The sequence below is a fragment of the Anolis carolinensis genome, chromosome 3 (genome assembly GCF_035594765.1).
Source record: "Anolis carolinensis isolate JA03-04 chromosome 3, rAnoCar3.1.pri, whole genome shotgun sequence".
Lineage (NCBI taxonomy): Eukaryota > Metazoa > Chordata > Lepidosauria > Squamata > Dactyloidae > Anolis > Anolis carolinensis.
The window spans coordinates 216,514,261-216,541,730 of record NC_085843.1 but is presented as its reverse complement, the minus strand read 5'-3'; the positions used below and the strand labels follow the sequence as shown (position 1 = coordinate 216,541,730).

Below are 27,470 nucleotides of genomic sequence, written 5' to 3'. Positions count from 1 at the left end.
CGTTCACCCACCCGCCGAACGAAGGGGCTCTCTTCCTTTGGTGAAGGCTTGGAGGCAGGGAAGCGAGAGTCACTACCCTGGCTCCAGGCCTCCGCCAAAGGGAGGGAGAGCCCCTTCGTTACGGGGGTGCTCCCAACTGCGGGGAGGCCTCTCCATGGGGACGAGGACTGAACCGGGAGGCGCTGCAAACAGCGGCTCCTGATCCAGCCTTCGTCCCCATGGAGAGACCTCTCCATGGGGACAAGGGCTGAACTGGGAGGCGCTGCAAACAGCGGCTCCCGATCCATCCTTCGTCCCCATGGAGAGGCCTCTCCATGGGGACGAGGGCTGAACCGGGAGGCGCTGCAAACAGCGGCTCTCAATCCAGCCTTCGTCCCCGTGGAGAGGTCTCTCCATGGGGGCGAGGGCTGAACCGGGAGGCGCTGCAAACAGCGGCTCCCGATCCAGCCTTCCTCCCCATGGAGAGGTCTCTCCATGGGGACGAGGACTGAACCGGGAGGCGTTTGCAGCGCCTCCCAGTCCAGCCTTCGTCCCGCCTGGTAATCCGAGTTATCCAGTTGACCGAGTTGCGGTCCGCCGGTTTAACTCGGAGTACCGGGGTTCTACTGTATATAATATAAAATATACACAATTCTTGGGGCTCCAAGAGAACCTTTTGCTTCAAAAAGGGCTCCGCGTCTGAAAACTGTCTGAGAACCCCTGCTGTAGATACATCGGGGAAATATTGAGAGGGCATAATTTATATTCTCAGCATACATACCTCATTTACATCATTTATATTCATACATCATGGATATAACTCTAAGGAACACAACTAGTTATATAAAGATATGGTGAGAAGTTAAAACTGACTTCTGTCTTGGTCAGACCACACCTGGAATTCTGGGCACTGCAATTGGAGATGTTGACAAGCTGGAATGTGCCCAGAGGAGGGCGACTAAAATGATCAAGGGTCTGGAGAACAAGCCCTGTGAGGAGTGGCTTAAAGAGCTGGACATGTTAAGCCTGCAGAAGAGAAGGCTGAGAGGAGACACGATAGCCATGTACAAATACGTGAGGGGAAGTCATAGGGAGGAGGAAACAAGCTTGTTTTCTGCTGTCCTGGAGACTAGGACGCAGAACAATGGCTTCAAACTATAGGAAAGGAGATTCCACCTGAACATTAGGAAGAACTTTGTAACTGTGAGAGCTGTTTGGCAGTTGAACTCTGCCCCAGAGTGTGGTGGAGGCTCCTTCTTTGGAGACTTTTAAGCAGAGGCTGGATGGCCATCTGCCGGGGGTGCTTTGAATGTGATTTTCCTGCTTCTTGGCAGGGAGTTGGACTGGATGGCCAGTGAAGTCTCTTCCAACTCTATGATTCTATGACTCTATTATTCTATGACTATACGGAAGGTATCAACTAAGAAGATTTAATGATATTGTATAATGTAGAAAAAAAAAAGACTGGCATTCTCAAAGAGCAATCCCAAGCAGCAATGGCACTGAGATAGAACACAGAGATAGTAGCACACTATGCTCTCTCTCAAACACTAGGATGCCACAGAAAAATGTAAGAGCTTGCTTTGGTAGATATAGACCAGCTCCACTTTCTTCTTGTGATTGGCTCTGACAAGGCTAACAGGGAAAACCCACGTGCAGCTGCTCTTGTCAATCATGGAGCAGCCGGATCTCCCAAATGTAGCCAAAAGATCCAGTGCCACATGGTCTGTTCCGGCTGAGCCTTTGGCTGCCCCCTGCCTGGTCCATTTTTGGTGGTCCGGTTGCTGGATCACTGAATTTCCCCAAATAGCGAAACAGAATCGTACACATCTCTAGTCACCAACATAAAATGTTTGGAAAGCTCTGCTCTAAACCATAGTTTATCACTATGAGAATGAGCCACAGGTACATAGGATTCTTCACATTTTGTCATCTGGTTCTCTACTCAGTTCATAAAAGTTTGTGGGCACATCTACCTCCTTTAAGCCTTCGCATACTAGAGAAAAAATTAATTATTACTGATCAGTGATAGTAGGGAGTCAGTTCCTAATTTTGCTCTTTCCTCCAAATTTTGCCCTGGGACTCAATGTCATCTGGAGCATGTCCATGCCTCACAATGTAATCCGGTCAATGGCTTGCTGGAGTAGAATCTTAAAATAACCAGACCTAATGAGAAATGATGAATTCCAATGAATTTTACATAAAAAGCTGATGTTTTAAATCTTCTTGCAACCACTCCAGCTAGACTTAGGCTTGCAGCTGATCATTCACATAATGCAGGGGTGAAGATCATATATGTTATTGGTCTTTGGCCCTTACCAGCCCTAGACAGTATACCCAATAGTATACCCTGAGTCCCTTCGGGTGAGAAGGGCGGCATAGAAATGATGGAAATGATAATAATAATAATAATAATAATAATAATAATAATAATAATAATAATAATAATAATAATAATAAAAAATAGGGATGAATGTTTGAAGAAGCAGTCCAACACTTAGAAGGCCATACTGATTCCTATCCTGGACATAATGCTAACCGATGGTTTAGGAATGCAATGAATCACTTTTCGAAACAATTCTCCAGGGTTTGTGTGTGTGTGTGTGTGTGTAGATACTGAGTTTGATACCAAATTCTTGCATTTTATGTTTGCGATGGAATGTATATTTATTTCTAGATTTATTATTTTTTCCCTGGGGAACATTTTCCCAGAAATGTATTTCTGTCCATTTTATAGTTTACAGTAATACATAAAAATGACATAAAAGACCTTTAACAGGCATAAATTGTGGCTTTGTTCCAATGCTGGTACTGTCAGTTCACCAGGAGAATATGAAGTAGAAACCTTTTAGAACCATTTCAGCCTATTTCTACTTGTCTGGCAAGATGTCACTTTACTTTTCACAAGTAAGAAAAATTTGTGAGGCTCTCTGAGCTTTCTGAAAACTTGAGGTGGTTTATAAATACTCTGCAAAATGCTCAATTAGCTTGACATGGATCCTGCTTCTTCATATCTCTTCTTGCCCTTGTCATAAAAATTCTTTCCATGGGAACAGAAAAGGGGAGCTACCCACCATTTGCAGACGAGCATCACGGACACTCATAAATAATGTGTGAGTCCAGCCACAAATAACTATCAACAGCAGGAGCCCAATATGGAGCTTCTGCTAGCTCACAATTTCTGTATGCACAGCAACTGGAGTCTCAAATTTGATCCAAAAGAATCCCAATTTTGGTCAAAGAGGAGAAGAGTGTGTTTTCAGCCTTTATGGCATTGGCACAAGGGACAGAACATCATAGATTGCCTGTTCCTGCCCTGTATGAACATCTCTGCTCTAAGACAGCGATTCTCAAACTCTAGTTCTCCAGCTGTTTTGGATTTCAACTCTTAGAATCCTCAGCTGCCTTGGCCAATGATCAGGGATTCTGAGAGCCAAACCAAAATACCTAAGAGACTAATTTGGGAAACATTCCTACAGGAGCCATTTATTTATCTTTTTAGCAGTCCATGGCCTGAGAATCATAGACGTATTGAGCTTGTATGCACTCGAACACCAAAGAACCAGCTACCCAAGAAATAAAACATAAATGCCACCATTCAGATCAAAGGACCATTTGAATCAGCATCTGATTTCCCACAACAGCTGGCTAGATGCCTACAAGAAGGACATCAACACCTGTTGTCTAGGAAACAGCATTCAGGGGCATGGTGCCTCAGATCCAGGAGACAGTACAGTATACAGTTCTCTGTGACCAAAGCCATTGAGACAAACAGACTTATCCTCCATGCAGTCAGTAAGGGCATGTTCTTTCACTAATGCGGTGTATTAGAGATGTAACTCAGACCCATGGAAAAACTAGAAAAGTTCAAATTTGTATTCCTTGAGAAGGTAAGTTAAAATTTCAGCATGCGTAATGCATTCAGCAGGCATCTAGCCAACTGATGTGGGAAATCAGATGCTGGTTCAAGTAGTCCTTTGATCTGAATGGTGGTGTTCCTGTTTTATTTCTTAGGTAGCTGGTTCTTTGGTCTTCGAGTGCATACCAGCTCAATACTATGATTCTCAGAATAACATGGACTGTTAAAAAGATAAATAAATGGCTCCTGGAGGATGTTTCCCAAACTCTAATCTCTTAGGTGTTTTGGCTTTCGGCTCTCAGAATCCCTGAGCGTTGGCTTTCAACTGATCCTATTGGAATTAAATGTATTTTTGCTGGTATTATTTGTCCCAATATTATTTTGGCTGCAATTGCTATTATGTGGATGCTGTTAACTGCAGTGTCAGTTTCCACTGAGAAACAAAGGTAAGATCTATCTATCTCTATATCTATATATAAACAAATGTGAGTATTATTTAATATTTTACTTTCCTGCTGTTTAGGCAGGCTGCCTACTCCTGTAAAAGCTTGAATGGACCCTATCTATTAATTTTTTGCAAATTTGAATACAACCGTCACCCTTCTTGTGAAACAAAAAAAAAAGACTCAACTGCAGTATACACTGACATTAGATTGGAGCAGTACAAAGGGTAGATGGGTGGTTGTTATGGTAACAATTCTAGCAAGAGGAAAAGATTCTGCACTGCTACTCAACAACCACCAGAAATGCTAATCTCGGCACCTGATATTATTCCTTTTTATATAAATACTCTGGCTGTTAATCAACTGCATTTGAATAGCGCCATCACTAGCTGACTGCTCTGTTTTGAAGCTGAAAACAGCAGCAGGAAGAAATACACACAGCTTCTGTGACTGGCACATATTCAGATTCCTCAAAACACCCTAAGAACTCTCCCACTGCTTTGCACAGCTCTATACACTTTCTTATTGTACTTCAAAGCATCGATTTTCAAACATCTTTTTTCCCCTTGCTCGTGTGCATTCTGACAGATCCTGCTGTGATTTAAAGTGGTTTTGGAGTGGCATTACTGGCCATTTAATGAGTGAGAGGTGTATGAAGAAAAAATAGGATCCTTTAACTAACTAGCAGGTATGAATCTTCAAGTCTAAATACAATGAGGTACATTGCAACCTTGGGACTCAATTTCATGAAAGGCAGACTCTTGCAGTCACTTAATTCTATGTTTTTAAATGTGTAGGGTTATGAGTCAAGAGGGAGTGATAAAACAGATATTCAGATCTCCTGAAAGAAATCAAGAAATCCGGTTAAGACTCTTTTAAATTACAGGAAACATACATTCTGCAAATATGAACGTCAACAAATTTTCTGAAGCTATGTTATTTCATAGTGCTGTATAGGATTCTCACACTATAACATTATCAGTATTTTGGAGTTTCCTTCAACATCTTCCTGCAGTAGATTCTGCTTAGCAGAGCCTTTCAAAATACAAACAATTTTCTCCTAGGAGTATTTTGCACAGCAGATACCCAAGGCCTTTCTCTGGGACATATCTCTAGAGTTCCTCGTTCCTTACCTTTCTGCCAGTTTTACTGCTGCACAAATAGGCACACTAAAGAGATTTGGCTGATCTCCAATTGCATTCATTCCCAATCCTGTATTACCTGCATTCCAGTCATTTTCAACCTGTTTCATTGCATGGCAAGTCTTCAGTAAACCAATGGGAATTATGGCAGCTCAACATCAGAACATGCACTTGGGAGTAATTGTACTGGTGGCCTTTTTGTCTCTCCAAAATAAGACCGAGATCTCAATCAAATTGTCTACCAGAAAACTCCCAGAGCATTCACGAATCCTTCAGTTAATCTTTGGGGGGAAAGCTATTTTAATAAGCCCCCCAAACCTGCAGGGAAGGCCTGCTACTTCTAAACTAAACATCACAAGGAAATGTAGGGCTATTGAAATGTCCCCTCAACTAGATGACCCTCAGCTTTCCCAATAGCAAAATCTAAGTCCATTGTATGTCCTACTTCATAGCTTTGGCCAACAATGTACTACTTAGCTGCCTTGAGTCCCTATGGGGAGAAAGGTAGGATATAAATAAAGATGATGATGATGATGATAATAAAAATAATAATTAGAACCATAGTTATCATGCCATTTTGGAAATGACAACCTTCTTCAAGCCTTCTCTAGTAATGTTTATCTATGATCCTGTTGCTTACTGTTTCCTGTAGGTATGATCTGGGTATGCAGCTTCTTTTACTCTATGGTTCCTGAGAAGTTATTAAGGGGGCTGAAGACCACATGCTCTCTTTCTCTCTCCTTTTGACTATGTCACCTGTTGATAGCTGTTTTGTTATAACAGAGATGCCAAGGCCGAATGGCACAGAAAATTATCTCAAACATATCTGAAACTGGACTGGGCTTTACTAGGCTTAAATGGGCCAATTAGATCTGTATGCACCAATTGAAAAGGTTTTTCTGACTTCCTCAAACTCTTGCAAATTGGGGCTGACTGGGCTTTTGTCTTTTTGCAAATGTTGCAATCTAGAAATTTCTTACAATCTTTTAAATTTACACCTTTACCAAACTCCTGCATTTTGTACAACACCTTAAAGCTCGGATGTCCTAATGCCCTGTGCAAATCATGTATGCACCCTTTATTAAGAGTATTTTTGCTAATCATGTCAACCTCACACTGGTTACTCTTTGAGGTTAGCACATACAAGTCTCTCTGTAATTCCCACATAGTTTGTTCCCTTTTAAAAATTTTAACTTGCCCCCAGAGAAATTTACACCATACCCCTACTTATCCAGTTTACAAGCTGATAGCAGGTTATATTCTATCTCTGGAATTAAAAACACGTTTTTCAATGTTCTACCCAAATTCTTAACATAAACCTCCCCTTGCCCCTCAACATGATAGCTCTTCCCATCTGCAAGGGAAACTTTAGCATATTTAGGTTTGGCAAAATTAGAAAATAACTCTCTATTATTTACAATATGCTGAGGGCACCCAGAGTCAATATAGAAAATGTCTTTATCTTCTGATCTTCCTTGGGACTGCACCATTTCCACATGTGATTAACCCCTACTCTGGTTCACCTTTTCTTGTTGCTTAGGACAGTTTCTCTTGAGATGTTTAGCAGATCCACAGTTAAAGCACCTCTTGACCATGCAGACTTTCTCCATCTCTTCTTCGGTCATTTCTACAGCTGCTCCTGTTGATCGCCTCACCTGGGAATCCAGGCCACGATCCTTTCTCTTCTTCCAGTTGGCTGTCAGTCTTGCAGATATACTGCAGATTCAGCTGGGCTTGTGGAAGTGATTCAAGTGAATTTACGATGCCATCAAAAGAATTGTCCATCAAGGACAGAACAATAAAACACTTGTTCTCCTCAGTGAGGCGGAAGCCTCTTTCCCCCAGCTGCAAAAATAATGTCTTCAGTGTTTGCAAATGTTCTTTCAGATTTTCATTCCTTTGCAAACGTTTCCTATACAATCTTCTGGCAAGAACAGCCACTGTAGCTGCCAAATCTGAAACACGGACTTCTCCCAGCCTCACCCAAATCTCAAGGGCTGTAGTTAGGCTGCTTATTTGGATCAACTGTTCATCATCCACACTCAGAACGAGGGTCGATCTGGCTCTCTCATCAGCTCTGCGTTGTTCCTCTGTAGCGTCCCCCTGGATCGAGAGCACTGTATTCTCCCCATAAGGATTCTCTCCTTAGGTAACTCTCCATTCTCAATCTCCAGAGTACTTACTGGCATTCAATCTTGCCATTGGGAAGGCCACAAGATTCACATCCATCTTTCCTGGTTCCTCTTGCAAAAAACACAGCTTCAAAAATTTTTACTACAATCTTTCAAAATGACTTTGGCAGTGGCACTGACATAAACAGATGTGGAACTGGATGTGAGACTGGGCCCATAACCTGTAGCGGAATGAAAATCACGTGTAGTTCACGTTTGACCAGTCCACACGCTGTCTTGCCAGAGAAAAGATATGCCACGCAGATTATCAGTAAAGAACAAAGTTTTCTGTTCAAAAAGCAGGGCAACATATATACAGTCATGTGAATAGTTGCATTAGCTCACACAATGTCCTTTGAACGAGATTCAAATGGTCCTTAGATTGTCCATGTAAAATGTCTTCCTTCAGCAGCACAGGAGCAAAACCCTCTTCTCCAGCTAAGTTCCTACACAGAAAGCTATCAGTAACTGTTGCCAAAAATCCCAGGCTCAGTTAGCTCCCTGAGTATGGCCCAACCAATCAGCTTCGTGCTTTGCATTTTCTGTTAACACACACAGCAACTGATTTTTACATGCCCCAACATAATGCTATTGTCTCAGGCAAAAGCAGTGCTACTAACAACATGCATTTAATGCCTATTAGTCTTGATAAGCTCACACTGCACTGAAAAAAAACTCCCAATTATTTTTTAGTATCATTATGTCAACTTACATTTGAACACTTCTCTAACACTTCTTCCTTGAATTGTAGAAACTTTTCCTGGATTGCAGCTTGGTTGAGTGCAATTGACAGAAAGTGTGTGAAGGGCTGTTTTTTGCGAAAGCTCTCGGCAAGAACATCAATTCGTGTTCGAGCTGAAACAACACCATTCCGGTGCTGTCCTGTGATCACTGGAAGGAAGCAAAATATAAGACAGGTTTCATGACAATATGCAATGTACACTCGTGAAAGTAAAGAATTCATGGCAGGCTTTGTCGCTCTTCTGATAAGATAGTTTGTAACAAGGTGGTAACTACCTGCACAAAATGTAAAGGTCAACCTTACTATAAATCAACTTTTCTAAAGAAGAATACATTATTTACAAAGCAGGCACATGCTGCTCTTTCCTACATCAAGCTACAGTTTTTGTGCATAGCTTCATTGCGTACACAATCCCAGCATATAACATGAACGACTTATATTGTCTCTTGATGTTGTGAAAGAATGAACCAGTCTCATCCTTTCTTCAGGAATATCTGTACTGGGATTTTGAAAGCTTGCTATGAACTCATTTATACATCAAAATAAGCCATGATTTGCATTAGCCATGAGTTGCTATTTAATCCATAAAATGCATAATATACATCTTCTGAGACTACTGGAAATGTGGAAACTTTGTTCTTTTCACCCTGAATCAATTCAGAATGGCTTTCTTCACATGTCACAAAAAGCCACAGTTTAGCACAAAGCAGATGACTTGTAATGAGTTATAGGCAGCCTTGGGTTCATGCGCTCCCCTTTTCCTATATTGTCAGAAGATGGCTGGGATCTTCCAATTATCTACTGATTACTATATCAAAGCCAGAGCCATAATTATAATTATTTTAAACCTGGGACAGAATGGAAAGGGATGGCCATATTAGCCTAGAGCACTGCTTCTTAAACTGTGGGTCCTGATTCCAAATGGGGTCCCCTTAGCTCAATATTAGGGTCCCAAAAATTTTGACAACAGTAAAAGTGTTTTGAATGTTACCTAGTGGTTGTTTTAGACATTTACATGAATCTGTTTTTCAGTGTTTACAATGAGTCCTGCAGAAGATGCTTCAGCTATCTATACACATTATAAAAGTGAAAATGTGTATGTGTGTTTGTGGCGGAGGTGTCCATTTACACAGACAACCTCTCGCCTCCACAAACAGCTTTAACCCACAGTGCTGAGCAACCAAAGCTCTCCCTCAAGGACATTGCAGGTTACAGCAAGCACATCCCAGTGTTCCTATCTCTCTCCATTGGTGTGGAATTTGCATGACTCCGCCCACTGCCTCTCCTCTAACCCTTTCTTATTCTTTCCTATGACGCACAGCAACTGAATATATTAGAGAGAGAGGTTTGGGGAGAATTCACCATGATTTATAGGAGTTGTAGGGACTGGGATGTATAGTTCACTTGCAATCTAAGAGCACTCTGAACCCCACAAACAATGGACCTGGAACTAACTTGGCACACAGACCCAACATGGCCAACTTTGCATACTGGTGGGGTTTGGAGGTGATTAACCTTGACATCCAGGAGTTATAGTTCATCCGTATTCAGAGAACATTGAATCCCATCTGATGACGGATATGGATCAAACTTGGCACACTGATTCAATATGGCCAACTAGGAATACCTGTGGACTTTGCGAGTGATTGATCTTTAACTCTGGGAGTTACACAGTTCACCTATATTCCGTGAGCCCCTGAACCTCACCAATGATGGATCTGGATGAAACTTGGCACACAAATCCAAGGTGGCCAACTGATGGGGTCTGGGGGTGGTTGGCATTGGCATCAGGGAATTATACTTCACCTGTATTCAGAGAACAGTGGACCCAGTAGATGATGGATCTGGACCAAGTTTGGCACACAGACCTAACATTGCCAATGGAGAATACTGGAGGAGTTTGGGGAGGATTGACTCAAAATTTTGGGGAACTGTAATTCACTCACCTCCCTTATGAATTTTCTCATGGGAGCATTCATAAAAAAACAAAAGCAAACACTGAGTTTTTTCTAAGACATCGCGTAACATATGACCAAACTAATATTAACTAACATCCAAAAACAAACAATTCCCTTTTCAAATAACGCGGGCATTGTTGGGCATCCAAGCTAGTACTTTATATAAAGGAAAACCATCCTGTTTAGTAAGCCTTGCACATGCTGATTTATTATCAGCAATTATTTGACTTTTTTAATGCCTATTTTATATACATATATACCCGGGGTCACATAAATATTTACTGGGCCAAAAAGAGTCACAAGTAGAAAGGTTTAAGAAGTTCTGGTCTAGAGTATCCTTTTGCATATAGATCAAATAATGTTAGCTTCAGTAACTTTAGTACTAAGTTGTCTTATTTCAAAGTAACCACAGTCACTATTAGTCACAATTAGTCTGAATAACATGCTATGCTCCAATCAATTAAAAGCATTGAAAGTTTCCAAACTACTTCCAACTACAAAGAGTGAGCCTGAGGTTTCTTGTGACTCAATTTCTGCTTGTCCATGTTACAGGGGAGCCAAACTCATTTTCATCTAAGGCCACATCAGCCTTATATCTGCATTCAAAGGGCTGTTGAATCCAGGAATGGAGAATCTGTGAATCCAAAGAGCCAACTATAATTGTTTACATAGTGGTTGGTGCTCTTTATTTTTTACCGAGTTTAGGTCCCCAGATGCCTGCAAGATCCACAAGTCAGCTCCATATATGGCCTCGCAGGAAGGAGGTCCCTGGTTTAGAATTCCCTACAAATATAGCTGCTATATTCACACTGTACTAATCCATTAAATTTTCAAACAATTTTTCAGCAGTCTAATTAAAGTGTACATACAGAAGGAGAGATGTTACAAAGTAGTGACTAAAATATAAAGACAATGTAATGTTCAAATGCTAATTTTTTGCCTATCATAGTGTGTGGGTGAATCAAAGAGTTTGAAATGCAGCAAGTGTGTGGAACTCTGCATAGTCAAAGCAATGGTATTCCCCATAGTAACCTATGGATGCGAGAGCTGGACCATAAGGAAGGCTGAGAGAAAGATGCTTTTGAACTTTGGTGCTGGAGGAAAATCCTGAGAATGCCTTGGACCGCAAGAAGATCCAACCAGTCCATCCTCCAGGAAATAATGTCTGGCTGCTCACTGGAGGGAAGGATATTGGAGGCAAAGTTGAAATATTTTGGCCACATCATGAGAAGACAGGAAAGTTTGGAAAAGATTATGATGCTGAGGAAAATGGAAGGAAAAAGGAAGAGAGGCCGACCAAGGGCAAGATGGATGGACGGTATCCTTGAAGTTACTGGCATGAACTTGAAAGAACTGGAGGCGGCGACGGCCGACAGGGAGCTCTGGCGCAGACTGGTCCATGAGGTCACGAAGAGTTGGAAACAACTGACCGAATAAAGAAGAAGAGGAAATGGTTACAGGAACTGAGCTCAGTTTTGTACTCCACAAACCTGTTGCATAGCTTTGGCCTATGCTCTTAGATCTGTTCAAAACTAGAACTCAGCCTTTGAGGTCCTTCCTAAATTGGAATTAGACTAACTTGCAGAAAGCATTTACACCAAAGAAGAAAGTGGAACGAATGAGAACAAAACCAAGTGGTAATAGGGCAAGAATTAGTGAAAATTCAGCAGCCACTTATTAAAGAACATGGCATGTGAAATATTTGTTAGATACAAGATATTGTAGTGGTACAAATCCAGACTTGCTCTTTTAAAAAGAGACACTTTCTGCTCTTCTTCTTTGAACCAGTGAAGGTTCCAGACTAACTGGGAAAATGTACTTGGAAAATATAGTTTTCATTTATTCTTCCTTCAGTAACTAAGATGCTTTCAAGAGTTTGTTGGAGGATCCTCAAACATTTCTGAGGGGTACAGAGAGCTGAGTGGTGAATTGAAATAAAACCTGCTGTCCCCTTTTCCACAAGAGTATTATCCCATGATCAGACTACAAATTACAGAATCTGTGGATCCAAGAAAATAAAACTATATTACGTGTCATATTTCATTCATAACAACAGAAATTACTCTGACCTTTGTGCTAGATACACCTATCTTAATAAAATATTCTGTGGTAAAAAGAAAATAACAGTAGTTTCATTTTTGATGACATATAAGAATATTTTTTCCAAGTACTGTAGAGTCTCGCTTATCCGACCTCCATTTAACCGACACTCCGTATTATCTGACGCCATCTTGTGGCGGATTGGAAACATTGCATCATTTGCCTTCATTCAATGCGCGGCGAGAGCCCCCTGCGAGGAGGGAAGGGAGGTGAATCCCCCATTGGGGGCCATTAGTATGCAAGGGAGGGAGGAGGGGAAAAAGGAAACACAATGGCTCTCCTCTCCCTGCTCCTGGTGCATGCAGAGCCTCGGTCTCCTGCTTTGGAGACGTTTCTCCAGTTCAGCATAGTTCCCAAATCAGTGCGAGAAAAGGGCTCATGATTGGAAGGAAGGAATGGAGGGGAGAGAAGCCAAGGCAAGGGGCTGGGCTTGGGAAAGGGAGCTGGGGCTGGAGAGTGGGGAGGGGGGCTCCCTGCCTTCTGTCATCTTCTGACCTGGCCAGGTGGGCAGATGACCCCCCCTCCTTTCTTCCTGCACACACACACTTTGCTCCAGATCCTCTCTCCCTCTCCCTTCCTTTTTCACCCCCACACACTCCTCCCTCCTCCTCTTCCACCTCCTCCTCCTCTTCTTCCTCCTCCTTCCCCCCCCCCCCCCCCGCTTTTACCTCTGACAGCCTTACAGCAACTTGCACTTCTGGCCTTTTTTTTCTTAAGAAGCTATCCAGCCCAGCCCCATTCTGCTAGGCTGGAAGACATAATCCAAGCCTTCCCAACACAGACCACTAGCTCCAGGTGAGATTCTGGAGACAGTTGACCAATATCAGTGTTTAGCAAACTTTGGTTTTCCAATGTTGCCATTGCTCTATGCTCAATGTGGGATTCTACAGTATATCAGTAGAATCTACAGTATATCAGTGTGTTCCCAACTCTGATCTTCCAGGTGTTTTCAATTTCAAACATGATGTTTTGGTGCTTAATTTGTAAAACCATAATATAATTTGATGTTCAATAGGTTTTTCCTTAATCCCTCCTTATTATCCAACATTTTCACTTATCCAACGTTCTGCCAGCCCGTTTATGTTGGATAAGTGAGACTCTACTGTACTCCTAAGGCATCTTTAGCCACCTCTCAGTTTCATATTATCTTAAACTTGTTTGTGAAAACTCACCACCACCACCACCATATATCTTGCCTTTTTGTTTTTCTCAGTTCAGGACTCAAGGCAACTTATAATATATTAAAATAAATTATTAAAATTCATCACAATACATAAGAAGTTTAAAAGTGATTAAATATGGAAAAATTCAAACCAGTTAAAAATGTAAATTATAAAATACAGCAACAAAAATAACAAATAGAAAATCTAGCACCTTGTGTAAGATGTATCCTGCCTAAACTATCAGTCCTCAAAGGCTTCCAGAAACAGAAAGGCCTTAGCCTGTTCTGAAGAATAGGGAGGGTGCCAGTCTAATCTCTCTGGGATGACAGTTTTAGAGCCTGGGAAGAAGCCATTGAAAAGGCCCCCTCCAGATGTACCTATGAGGGTGGTGGACAGAAACTAAAATCTCTGAGAGTTTGGGTGATCATTTTCCTACGGCAATCATTCATTTTTACAAACACTAAAACTTACCAATTTCTCCTTCAACACCAGGACCAGGTATATTGATAGAGGTCCGGGTTTCTGTTTCTAGTTTCTTCTTTGTTTCTCCTTTCTTTCCTATTATATACCTACATAAATACATATTATAGGAAAATGGAATAAGAAAGAATCAGGGATAGACAACATTAAAATTACTAAGAATGGCAAACATCAAAATATTAAACACTCTATGTATCTTGGAAGACAAGACAATAATACAAGCACTAAAAACTGAAATTAAACAGTTTTCTAGTGATTATAGAATAAGATACTATTTAGAACAGCACACAAGATCCCAAAGTCCATTTCCAGCAACTAATTATTACTATGCAACATTGGCAATTGTTTATCACCACACCCCTACCTCCATGAGGAAAGGGTGCACCTTATGAATACTGTATCTACCATAGGGACAGTGAGTGAACGTGTTTTCCATCTCTTCCTTAATCTTTGGCAACTCTGAGTTATGAATAGTACCTCTTTACTAAAACAGACCCTTATGACCAGGCAGTTTTTCAAGCCAGATATTTCTAACCCAACCATCTCCTGTTTGCATCTTCATCTTGGGAGACCTCTGTGATAACTGCTCTTGAGTAATCCTGATACTGACAACAAATATGAGGGTCTCAGCTTGTATTCCACTACTATCTACACCAATTATGGGGTTCTATACACTTCACTGTGTTTTCTACAAACATTCAGTATGAGGGCTTTCCCTGATGCCCACCCCCTGCCATACACAGGACTTTTCTTTGGAGGCCAAATGTGTATTAAAACAAACACAAACATTTATTTATAAAAGTTAAAACAAAACACCAGATTATTTATATATAACTCTCCCTCTCATCTCTCAAGCTAAACCAGACCCATATCAATCACACAACTAAAATTCCTTTCTCTCATTCAAGCTTCGTCTAACACAAACCCCTCTAAAAAAATTCTCAGATTGAACTCTATGCACATGACCATTGGTCGGAGCATTAATAAATTTATTATTATTATTATTATTATTATTATTTGAAACACAGCAAGATGAGTCCACAGCAGACACTCTGCTGGCTGTTGAATTGGATCACACCTCGGACACTTCCCAAGTGTCTAGGATTGTGTGATGTATCAGCGAATAATGCGAGCAGATCCCAGTTATTATTATTGACACTGCATTCGTCTCAAAGCTCAGGAGAAAAAATATTTCCACTCAAACTAACTGAAATTCAGTAACAAGCAAATCTTCTTAAACACTGCATGTGGCCCCACTCATTGGCAGACCACACTTTGGAGCAGCCTTTCTGTGCTCAGAGAGATGTTGATGATTTTGGTCCTACATGTACCTCCACAGTTATGAACAAATCATTGCCTAATGGAATTTAAACTCACAGGAATTTGGAATCTTGGTAGCGGATGTAGTAATGGGCCTGGTTAAGACAGTGCTCCTCAGGAGACTTTTGGGCCATTCCCTGTTGTCTCACCAAATAAAGTTTAATTATTTCTTATCCAGAATTCCAAAATCCGAAAAACCCCAGCATTGTCCACATGGATGGCTAAGATAGTGAAATCATTACTTTTTGATAGTCCCGTCTGCAATAATTTTGTTTCATGAAGAAAACTATTAATAATATTGTATATAACGATCATCAAGCTATAAGGTGTATATGAAACATAGCCAAATTTCGTATCTAGATTTGGGTTCCATCACCAAGGTATTTCATTATGCTCATATATGCAAATACAGATTTTTCCAAAGTATCTATTCCCACAGAGTGAAACTAAATTAGCCTCCTGATTTTCGAGTCTGATAGAAGTTATGAAAAAACTGAGATGGTGACATTGACAGAAAACTTGGAATAAGCCTGATGAAACGACAAACCACTGGAAAGCCTACTCCATAGAGTAAATTCCACTGAACTCTATGTGACCTTCTTCTGAGTAGACATGCATATTTTTTATCATCTTACTAGATTCTTGAATATAGTTAATGCATTCACCCACTTCAGAAAATATGCATTTCTGTGTTAAATGATTTTGAATACATTCTTAGAAACTCACTTGTAAAGTGGACTGGGAATATCCATAGCACATCGGTAACCTCTTTCTGTTTCTTCTATCATAAAGGCATCACAAGGTTCATCTGCAGCATCACCAGGAGCTATAAAGTAGGATACAGTTAGAATATCTCTTCAGGGCAGTCCAACCAGCTTGTTTTTCAAGGCTAAATAAAGAAAATACATCATATTTGCAATCACCAACTTCTCTATATTAACTGTTTTTTTAAATGAGTATGCTGACTTTGATCTCTTTTAGACTTCTTGTGAAATCATTATTACATCCATTTGAACAGTATTCTTTCTTTAAAAAAATCTGTTGAATCTATTCCCACAGAGTGGAACTAAATTAGCCTCCTGATTTTCTAGTCTGCTAGAAGTCTGCTGTAACCTGCAAATAAATGGATGGAAATCAATTTTTCTCTACTCATATAACCCATGTAAGAAAATATGAAGTAGCAATGAATATAGATACAGGTCCTAAAATGTTTAATATGGGGAGGGAATGGAAAGTTTAAAAAATGAGTTTCTTCCAAAGACAATTCACTTTCTTTTTCTGTTAAGAAACCAAAAAATATCAAAATGTGTGGAGCATTAGAGATCCTCTGTGCCAGTGGTAGACAACCTGATGTCCTCGGTATGTGCTTAGCCCTGTCCTGTGTTAAATCACTCTCATGAGCAGCAGATATGTTAAAGTGGACTCATATGGAACAATATTTTAAATAAATGTAAAATTAATTTAAGGTATACAGTTGGCCTGTCATGTCCACTGATTCAACCATCCATGGCTTGAAAACATTAAAATAAAATCCCAAAAGCAAACTTTTATTTTCCCACTTCATGTAAGGGACACTATTTTACCATGCAATTGTATATAATGGGACTAGAGCAAGATTTTTGCTCTAGATTTTTGTATCATTGGGGTATGTTTTTCCCCCATGAAGCAGAATGGGCAGATCAAAAGACAACTTGGCAAGATGGAACTACCTGGAGGAATCCTCCACCTTGTGTGACTGTGGAGCAGAACAAACAACTCCGCATATGTATGCTTTCACACGATGTCCTACCTCATGTACGGAGGAGGAGTTATTTAAAGCTACGGACAATGAGGTCGCTGTTGCCCGCTTTTGGTCTAAAACTATTTAGCTGCTTGTGATTCCTTTATTTCATCACTTTTAAACTTATTTATTATGCAATGCTTGTGACACAAAATAAATAAATAACCCCATGAACTCAGTTTCAAGAAAGTGCAGTTAAATATAGCATTTAAATGTTATGTAGGATATTAAACTAGAGTACTAACAACTAGTGAGCCCTATGTTGAGACAGTGATGCTTCCCACCATTTTGGCATTAATTCTACATGCACTATCCAAGGTGCTGAATCTAAAATTCACAACACATCCATCTTCTATGTGATTTGAAAAGCACCAACCATTACTGTATTAAATGTAATAATCTAAATTACACATAGGCTAAATACTCAAAGAAACTTTTTCATTTTCTCAGGAACAATATATTGACATTTGTGCATTTTTAAAGGGTAGAGGTCCCTGATTAAAAGAAAATACTTAGATCCAATTCAACAAATGCACAGCAACTGTACCTATATTAATGAATTACAAACCCGTTATTCATATATGACCTAAGCAAAACAACTTGGTATATCAGTGATATCTAACCGTACAGAGATACAGACAGGTATAGATATCCATCTGCTGGGGCATAAATCAGCACTCAAAACTAGAAATGTGTGTGCAGTCTCATGTTGCACACATATGGTAACATTTATAACAGGAAATGCAAGACATGCATTTACAGATGTGCATGAACATAAATGCAAAAATCACCCGGGGCATGTACTACCTAGAAAACCTCACTGTGAATCATAGATAGAGGCTAAGGTCATTCGACACCCATTGCTGCCATGAGCAGGCCAAAATGTTAAAGGTTTATTACCAAAGCATTTTTATAAATATTTCTATTCATTAGATGGAATTCTGCTTTATAAGCGTTTCTTGTGGTAAAGCGATTCCCTGCTTAGCCATGGAAACCCATTGGGTGACCTTGGGTAAGACACACTTTTTCAGCTTTAGAGGAAATCAAAGGCAAATCTTTCTGAACAAACTTGCCAAGAAAACTGTGACGTTACAATAAATCAGAAAAGACTTGAAGGCACATGTGAAGAAGTGTATAATTATATTTTGTTTATAGATGACATGTTTATTTGATTTTGTTTAAACAGTCAGGTTTGGCTAAGTTTAAAATGGTGAGTATTTGAGTTGACAATATGTATGGGGAAAGGTAGCCATCTTAAGGCAGGTTACCATAGCAACAGGGGCGGAGCCAACCGCCATTTGGAAAGGAAAAGGGGAATGTTTTAAAACCCAGAGGTGAGTCTGTGATTTCCAGTCACAGGGAAGGAACTGATTCTTGTGTAGAGGATCAGGGTGGCTCAAATAGAAGGATTTGAGCCAGATCTAAAATAAAGAGAATTATTTTAGACAGTCTGTGATTCTAAATCACAGGGAGCAGTCTGGTTTCAGGTGAAGGGAACCAGGAAGAACAGTCCTCTATTAGGCCAGACTAAGCAAGTTAGGGAACTTGTTTAGGGTCATTTATAGAGCCTGTGGATTAGGGAAAGTTAATCCCAGTAGATCCAGGAGGATCAGGTTTTAGTGTAATTTGGAAGAAGGAATATTTTGAAAGTTTGACCACCTCATATCTGTTTGTAACCATTAAGCTAAGTGCCTTTAACAAGTTATAAGAAACCATCAAGCTCTGTACATGCAATAAACTTGTTTTGATTTCATTCCATCTAAGCCTCTGTCATACTCTTATACTAAGTTAAGCAACATCAATACCTGAAGTAAAATAAATAGAGAAAGCTTAAAAAAAAAACCAGTGCCATCTGCCTGACGTCTCCTCCATTGGTGGCAGCGAAGAAGATAATCAAATAAATAACTAATTCACATCATCATCCATAAGACATCTTATTATTTGGTGGTATCTGTGCGTGTGGTAAGATCAAAAGGATTCCATCCCTGTCACAGTTCTGTACAAATTGGTGGCAGCGGTGGGATTAAAAAGATTCCTTCCCTGCCTCACCTCTGTACAGCACACAACAACTCATAGCTAGCTTTCTCAAGAGGGTTGACATTATGCAAGTTTGGTAAGCTTTTCAAGGGCTAAAAAATAAGCAGCTATAGAAAATTTACCACAATTGTGTAATGTCGCAGCTCCTCCTAAAACTTTAGAATGTTAAGAAGTTGCCACAACAGTTCACAACAGTGTATAACATTACATAAATTAAATAAAAGCACTTTAAAAAAGCATTAGAACTGCAGCAGTTGGAAAACAACACAGAGCATACTAAATATTATTTATAGGAAACTCAAAATGATATTTTTACAACAAAATTAAAAACAGGCAAAATAGAGGCTATATGTAGTGCCCCAGGGAAGAACTATGGCTAGATCTACACTGCCCAATATCCCAGGGTCTGATCCCAGATTATCTGACAGTGGGAACTCATATAATCCAGTTCAAAGCAGATAATCTGGAATCAGATCCTGGGATATAGGGCAGTGTAGATCCAGCCTATGTGAACATCAGACCATCACTGGAAAAGCCTTTCTCTTGTACCCACTGAACCTAGTTATAGCCTTTCCATTACAGCAGAGTCTTGCTTATCCAACCTTCACTTATCCAACATTCTGGATTATCCAACGCAGTCTGCATTTTAGTAGTCAATGTTTTTGTAGTCAATGTTTTCAATGCATTGAAATGTTTTGGTGCTAAATTCGTAAATACAGTAATTACTACATAATGTTACTGTGTACTGAACTGCTTTTTCTATCGATTTGTTGCATAACATGATGTTTTGGTGCTTTATTGATGTTTAATAGGCTTTTCCTTAATCCTTCTTTATTATCCAACATTTTCGCTTATCTAACGTTCTGCCAGCCCGTTTATGTTGGATAAGTGAGACTCTACTGTATCTCATAGTAGAAAATGAAGTTCAGAAAGAAAAAGAAATTGAAACATTAACCAAGTTAGCTGTGAGAACTATAACCATTCTTTGTCAAGCTATTAACCAACTCTCATGTGCAAAATAGGGCTGTCAAATTTATGCTTAAACACTCGCAAAATGGATAGTTTTGTGGGCTGTTTATTTTATATTCCCCTAAACATGCCAATGAAAAAGAAAGCTATTTGATTTTCAGTGTTTTTCACACTTATGACCATCACCCAGAAGGCTTCCATAGGCATGACTTCTGATACACATTACAGATTTTGAGTTATATCAATTATGTCATTCCTACTACAATCAACAGCAGTGGTTCCCAACCTTTGGGCCTCCAAGTGTTTTGGACTTCAGTCCAGCTGTTAGGAAATGTGGGAGCTGAGGTCCAAAACACCTGGAGGCCCAAAGGTTGGGAACCACTGGTCTACAGCTGCCACTACTATTAGCTACTACTATCTGCAGAAACCTTTCTGTTATCCTTGTTCATTTTAGACACAATGCTTTGATTCTACTTATGCAGACCACTACAGAGGCACTGACACCACTTGCTATGACTTCACGATGCATGGCATTTGTTTGCACTAATTGTTCTGTCAAATGATTGCCCAATTGCCAGTGGAATGGCTAATTACTAGAACAAGGAAAGAGAACCTGTTGTCCTCCAGATGTTGTTGGACTGCAGTTTCTGTCAGCAGTAGACAGCTCGGCCCATGCTAAAAGATTATAGGAGTTGCATTACAATCTGGAGCTGCACATTTTCTGCATTAAAGTAACAATGTACTCTAGTACTTTTTCTACTGGGAGTAGATTGGGTAGAACACTGTAACTACAAACTCAAAGCAGGTTCCAATAATTCTGATTCTTAAAGGGGTTTTGGCAATTTTATAGGAAAATATTTGGAATTCATGGTACACTGTAGCATTCTTGCAGTTTGACACTTTAACTGCAATGGCCCAATGCTAAAAAATCATGGGATTTGTAGTTTGGTAAGGCACTAACACAGTGGTTCTCAACCGGTGGGTCCCCAGATGTTTTGGCCTTCAACTCCCAGAAATCTTAATAGCTGGTAAACTGGCTGGGATTTCTCAGAATTGTAGGCCTAAACACCTGGAGACTCATAGGTTGAGAACCACTGCACTAACACACTTTGGCAAGGAAAGGTAAAAACCTTACAAAACTACAACTTCCACGATTCCATAGCATTGAGCCATGACAGTTAAAGTGATGTCAGTGTAGATGCAGTCTGAGGTGTTTCATAGCAGAGGAAGTTGTTCGCTTCTATACAATGAATAGTCCCACACATTTCTTCTGGTGAATTTTTGTTTTTCACTGTAATCACTAATTGCTTTTGAAAGCTTCAAAAGTATGCACCTCTTGGGCATACAGGACGAACAGTGCAGTTCTTTGCATTTGGGGATTCTGCATTTGGGGCATGAAGTCCCCTTCTTCCCACTACCTCAAATATTGCTGAGAAAGAATGAGACAAAGAATTGTATCTCACTTCATAATAACATTATATATAGACTGTTCTTTATGATCTTAACTTTCTTAGCAAGAGAGATCATCTGGATTGCTGCACACCATGTGATACCCAATCTTCCTCACTCTCACCAAGGGATAAGAAGCTTACAACTCTTTCTAATGCTGGGGATTGCCTCCTTTAAAGTGGCTGAAGCAACAATTTTGAATGCCAGCTGATACCCGCATGCAAGCAACCTCTGCCTACTGATTTTTAACTCCCACACAGTTAACAGAATGCCTGCTATTTGGCTATTCATTATAGCTGAGTCAGGTTGGTATTTGTCAGCTATCTGTTACATTTCTCAGCAAACAGTGAGTTAAGGCAGTGATGTTAATGTTGTCCAGTGCCTTTTAGAAGAAGACTAATCAGTTAAACACAGTTCAAGGGAAAGGCAACCTGTTGCTTTAGCTGCAAAAGCTAATAAGCATGAAGTCACAATATCCAAACAAAGAACACAAAAATCTTTATACTCCCTATGTACAACTTTGAGTAGAGATGAATGTATTATTTTTGCACAGAGTGTACTGTCTATTCTGGGTGTGGGCAACTGTGATTCTCCAGATGTTTTGGATTGTAACTTCCATAATACCTCACCCTTGGTTATAATAATAGTTATTGATTAGCCCTTAGGCCATATCACAATATCAAACTAAACAACAAGGCTTGATAAGATTTGATTACACTCTATGTAGTAAGTTAAAATAAGACACTTATAACAATATGGTAAATAAATATGATAAAACTGAATATATAAATCATATTTCCTTATCACCCCTACATTTTACCCTGATCAGCTCCACATATGTGGTTCTCAAACATATTGTTTTGCTTAAATACACATACAGAGTTATTTTATATGTTATTTTTGGGTCATGGCCAAACATAAAATACGTTGTTCTGATGTGAGATTCCCAATACATTGTCAGTTTGATATATGGACCAAGGTACAAATCTCTCACCTTCTGATGCAATTTACACTCAAATAATGTGTTTGCTATATCCTCAATTTCAGGTACTCCACAGATACAAATCGGTTCGTTATAAGGGATGCTGTTAAATCTTCCATATCTGACCATTGTCTCAAGCTGATCAAATCTAGCTTGAGTGAATACCTCCCTAAAATGTTTTGGCATTTGCATTTTTAGATATTTGGCAATGTAAAAGGCAAGTTTACTCGGCCGTTTTAGGTTGACAATCTTACTGGGGGTGGCTATATCTTTTTGTGCTTCTGTATCCAAAATTCTTTGTATAGCACTCTTTTTTACATGGCCTCTTAAGATGCAGCATAATAATAATAATAATAATAATAATAATAATAATAATAATAATAATAATAATAATAATTTATTTGTAGCCCGCCCCAAGGGGACTCAGGTCAGTTTCCAACATAACAAAGGCAATCATTCAATGCCTGTATAAAACAGAAGTAAAAATATAATGTTGCATAGGGCTGGTAGAGTTGAACTAAAAAAAACATGAAATGCTATAACTACCTATATCCAGTCTACATTGACTGGCAGAGTTTACCCAAGCAGTGAACTGAACCATACAATTTTCCATCCATTTTTTTATTATTAGAGATAGCAGGAAATGAAAATGTAAATTTATGATCGATTGCCTGTTTTATTCATTGTCACACCAGTGTTATAAAAGCTGAGTTGAAGAAATCAAAGATTTATTTATCCTTATAAAATGTCTTCCTTAGTGTGAAGTTATCCAGGTGTGTTAGATTACAATACTACCATTCTAAGGCCCCTTCTACACTGCCATATAAAATCTAGATTATCTGCTTTGATCATCTGGATGATATGGCAGTATAGAAGGGGCCATAGTCAGTGTAGCTGTGGAGAATTGCAGTGCAGCACACCTAAGAGAGCATGAGATTGGGTAGTGCTGCTCTGGAGTACTGGTGTCTTTGTTGTTTTGAAAGTACAGGATAGCATGTGGGCTCAGTGTTCTTGAGGATCATGCCATGTATACTCTTTTTCAGTCCTGATAGCATTCGTATATCTTGAGTTGGTATCACAGTGACTCAGTAGCTGAAGCTCAATTGATAATACCATACCTGCATAGAAATCTTCTTCCTCTTCCTGCTGGTGGGCTTGTTCTCTAACATTGGTTTTCCTGTAAACACGCCCTCCAATCCTTATGAGTGTTGGTCGCAGGACTTCCATTGTGCTTTTCCTTCCAACAACTGTACTCTGCTGAAAGAAGGAAAGACAATTTTCCACAGAAAAGGTATTTCTTGCATCCCAATTTGTTTGCAAGACACTCCCATATTATCAGTACATCTTTACTGTGTTAGAAACATTATACAGACAAAGTTAAAGCATCTGGTCAGCCATTACAACAAACAATATGCTAGATGAGATAGGCTTTAGTCTGATCCAGCAGGCTCTTCTAAAGACTCCTTGCAATCACAATGACAAGAAGTCCCTATGATGCACTAGACTTTAAACTTTTTCCACTCACAACCTCATTCTGAAGTAGAATTCAAAATTTTAGGGTCTTTTCTAGCAAAGGAGGCTGAAATGGCAAGGAGGGTTACGCAACACCTGGCGAGCCTTCCGAGAAGCAAATCAGAATTTCCCTGTCAAAGAATATTATCTCACCCAAGTCTTGTGAAGCAGAGAGCACTGAAGCCTTTATTCTGACCAGCTGGTACAGGATGATGGTCGCAATATGATGCAGAAATAAACCAGCATACATTTACAGTGAAAACAGCACTTTTTATACATTTCTAGTTTTGAATTTCCCGCCTCCTGCCCACTGGCCGGCTCTGCACTGATTGGCTCTGACGTCAGAGCAAAAGGGGAGCCACTAGGGGCCTCCTCCAGTGAGAGTGTGAGTCCCATCTGTGACCTCACTCCCTTGCTGGCCAATGGGGGAGATGGAGGTGCGGCAACAGGAGAGATGAAGAGTACACATGTGGAAATGACAAGATTATAGGTGACTCAACGATGGTCTTTTGTCCAAATAGCCCAGTGACCGCCTGTGGCGTTCCAACCGGACCTGGCTTATGGTTTTATTGACTGATTTTCCAGTTTTATAAATGGGGGGTCTGGCCCCTGCTGGTTTGTCCATAGGATTGGTGATGGGATTATCTGTGACTCAAAGTCCGAGGAAAATGTGGCTTTTGTCAAGCCTTGCCTCTCCCTTCCAGGAAGATGGGTCTTTTAAGATGAATGGCTTTCCAAATGTCCAAAGGGATTCCTCCAGATGGCCTGACATTAATGTCCTCCGAAGTCTAGAGAAATCCATTGTATACTGTAGATCAGGGGTCCTCAAACTTTTAAAACGGTGGGCCAGTTCATGATCCTTTGGACCGTTGGAGGGCCGGACTATAGTTGGCCACCGAGCAATAAATAATAATAATAATAATAATAATAATAATAATAATAATAATAATAATAAAGAGGGTTGGAAGAGACCCCTTGGGCCACTTAGTCCAACCCCCTTCTACCTTTGTGCACCAAAAGCACAAGCAAAGCACCCCTGACAGATGGCCATCCAGCCTCAATGTTATTAATAATAATAATAATAATAATAATAATAATAATAATAATAATAATAAAGAGGGTTTGAAGAGACCCCTTGGGCCATTTAGCCCAATCCCCTTTTGCCTTTGTGCACCAAAAGCACAACCAAAGTACCCCTGACAGATGTCCACCCAGCCTCATTATTATTATTATTATTATTATTATTAATAATGTTGTAAGAGAAGAAGAGACCCCTTGGGTCATTTAGCCCAACCCCCTTCTGCCCTTGTGCCGTGGGGGCCGGATAAATAGCTTTGATGGGCCGCATCTGGCCCCTGGGCCTTAGTTTGGGGACCCCTGCTGTAGATAATGGTCAATGACAGTTCATAACTGTAATCCCTTGACCTTTTTATGGACATTCTGGTAGGGCTGGGTAGGAACCCATACATGGGGAGGATTATATGGAGTCCAGCATCCCTTATGGGTTTAGGTAGATAAACTCAATCTTCTTTATGACCGTTTGGATGGGATTCTATCCCCCTCCGCATATTCATAAAGGATTAAGGAGGAATCCCAGATTTTCCTCACCAGCCCAGGCAGGCAAATGGGCTGGTTGGGGGGGGGGGGGGGGCTTGGAACAACGCAAGGTAAATGGGGAGCATGCAAGGAGGAGGGGAAAGGGGGTCCCTGATACCTAAAAGTTCATGAAAGTTCATAAAAGGCAGGAAATGAATGGCAAGGGAAAGATTATAAATCATACTGTTTTTCTTGGCTAACCTTTAGCCTAGATATGTAAATGTTCCTCAGCTCAAAAGGGAATCCCCTTTTGTTTGTGAGTTGTTGACTGAGATGGGAAACCATTAAAAGAGTCGTTAATTCTCCAGCCCAAATGTGACTGAGATTTAAAAAATCAAATAACTTTGTGGCATGGTTTTAAGTAATGAATTTGTTACCTTCTCCTATAAATATATGAAATATAGGACATAAAGCCTTGATTAAATGTACACACTATCTAACATGGGGAGGGTCCTGGTGGTTGTTGTTGTCTTTGCAAACTGACCAAGACTTAACTCTTATTATCCAGCCTGATGTCCTTGTCCTTAGCAAAACTATGAGTTACTATCTTTCATTTTGGGGGGGGGGGGGGGGGGTCATGTTCGACTTCAATTCCACTCAAGCCATTTTTACACAACCCCAGGTATATAAAACAGGTATGAAAATTAAACACTTGCTGATAATAAATTAGCATTTGAAACGCTTGCTAAACAGGCAGAATTTTTCTTTGTGTAGAGTACAGCTGAAAGATTTCCTGCAGAGTGTAAACACTGCATGTTGTTCCTAACAGATGTGTGTAAATGTGTGGTGTTCATAAACCTTTTAATATTGCCAAATTGTCACAATCCCAACATTGAGCTAAGGGGACTCTACTTGGGTTCAGGACCCACAGTTTAAGAATCAGTGTTAGTCTAGTGACGAAAAGCTATGTCCAAGAGGGAAACCTCTGAACTGAGCAAAACAGAGATAGCCATCATCCAGTAGCTTGTCCACAGCGCACTCATATAATCCAGTTAAAAGCAGATATTGTGGATTATCTGTTTTGGTAACCTGGACTATATGGCAGTGTAGAAGGGGCTTCTTGACTTCCAGTAAGAGTTCAGGTCTGGCAGAGGGGCCTAGATCCCTTCCAGACAGGATCTGATCCAAGATTTTCTTTTTATCCCAGATTTTCTGTTTATCCCAGATTATCTGGCAGTGAGGACTCACATAATCCAGTTTAATGCAGAAAATCTGGGATCAGTTCCAGGGATATAGGGCCTGTCTGGAAGGGCCTCCAGTTCAAAACAGATATTGTGGATTATCAGCCTTGATATTATGGGTCATATGGCTGTGTGGAAGTACCCTTCCTCTTATCCTACTGCCATCTACCTTGCCACGCATTATTGTCTTTTCTGTAAGTCATGTTTTCTCATGCTACATCCAAAATACAAGTCTGGCCTCTTCTATACTGCCATATAAAATCCAGATTATCTGCTTTGAACTGGATTATCTGGCAGTATAGACTCATATAATCCAGTTCAAAGAAAATGATGTGGATTATCTGCATTGATAATCTGGATAATCCAGTATCCCCCATCCAGATACTGCAGGGTTTATAAAATCGTTTAATGCAGAAAAACTGGAATCAGATTCTGGACCCCTTCCACACAGCTGAATAAAATCCCACAGTATCTGCTTTGAACTGGAATATATGGCAGTGTGGACTCAAGACAACCCAGTTCAAAGCAGAAAAGTGTTTTTTTTCTGCCCTGATATATCTGAATCCACACTGCCATATATTCCAGTTCAGAGCAGAAAATGTGGGAA

The 27,470-nt window shown here is 40.1% G+C and overlaps 1 protein-coding gene across 3 annotated transcripts in view; it reads right to left on the bottom strand.

The window, feature by feature from the left end:
* ascc1 (activating signal cointegrator 1 complex subunit 1) overlaps window positions 1-27,470 on the bottom strand; it is a 100,694-nt gene that overhangs the window by 72,548 nt on the left and 676 nt on the right. For 2 of the 3 annotated variants that reach the window (XR_010004613.1, XM_008106663.3), the window contains exons 2-5: window positions 23,693-23,831; window positions 16,084-16,183; window positions 14,029-14,126; window positions 8,307-8,485 (exon numbers count right to left, since the gene is read on the bottom strand). Coding sequence is in view for 2 of the 3 variants with exons in the window: in XM_008106663.3 (XP_008104870.1) it covers window positions 8,307-8,485; window positions 14,029-14,126; window positions 16,084-16,183; window positions 23,693-23,801 (486 nt within the window). In the remaining variant the exon portion in view is untranslated. The remainder of the gene's footprint in view (window positions 1-8,306; window positions 8,486-14,028; window positions 14,127-16,083; window positions 16,184-23,692; window positions 23,832-27,470) is intronic. The other variant, XM_016992196.2, reaches the window with a different exon arrangement.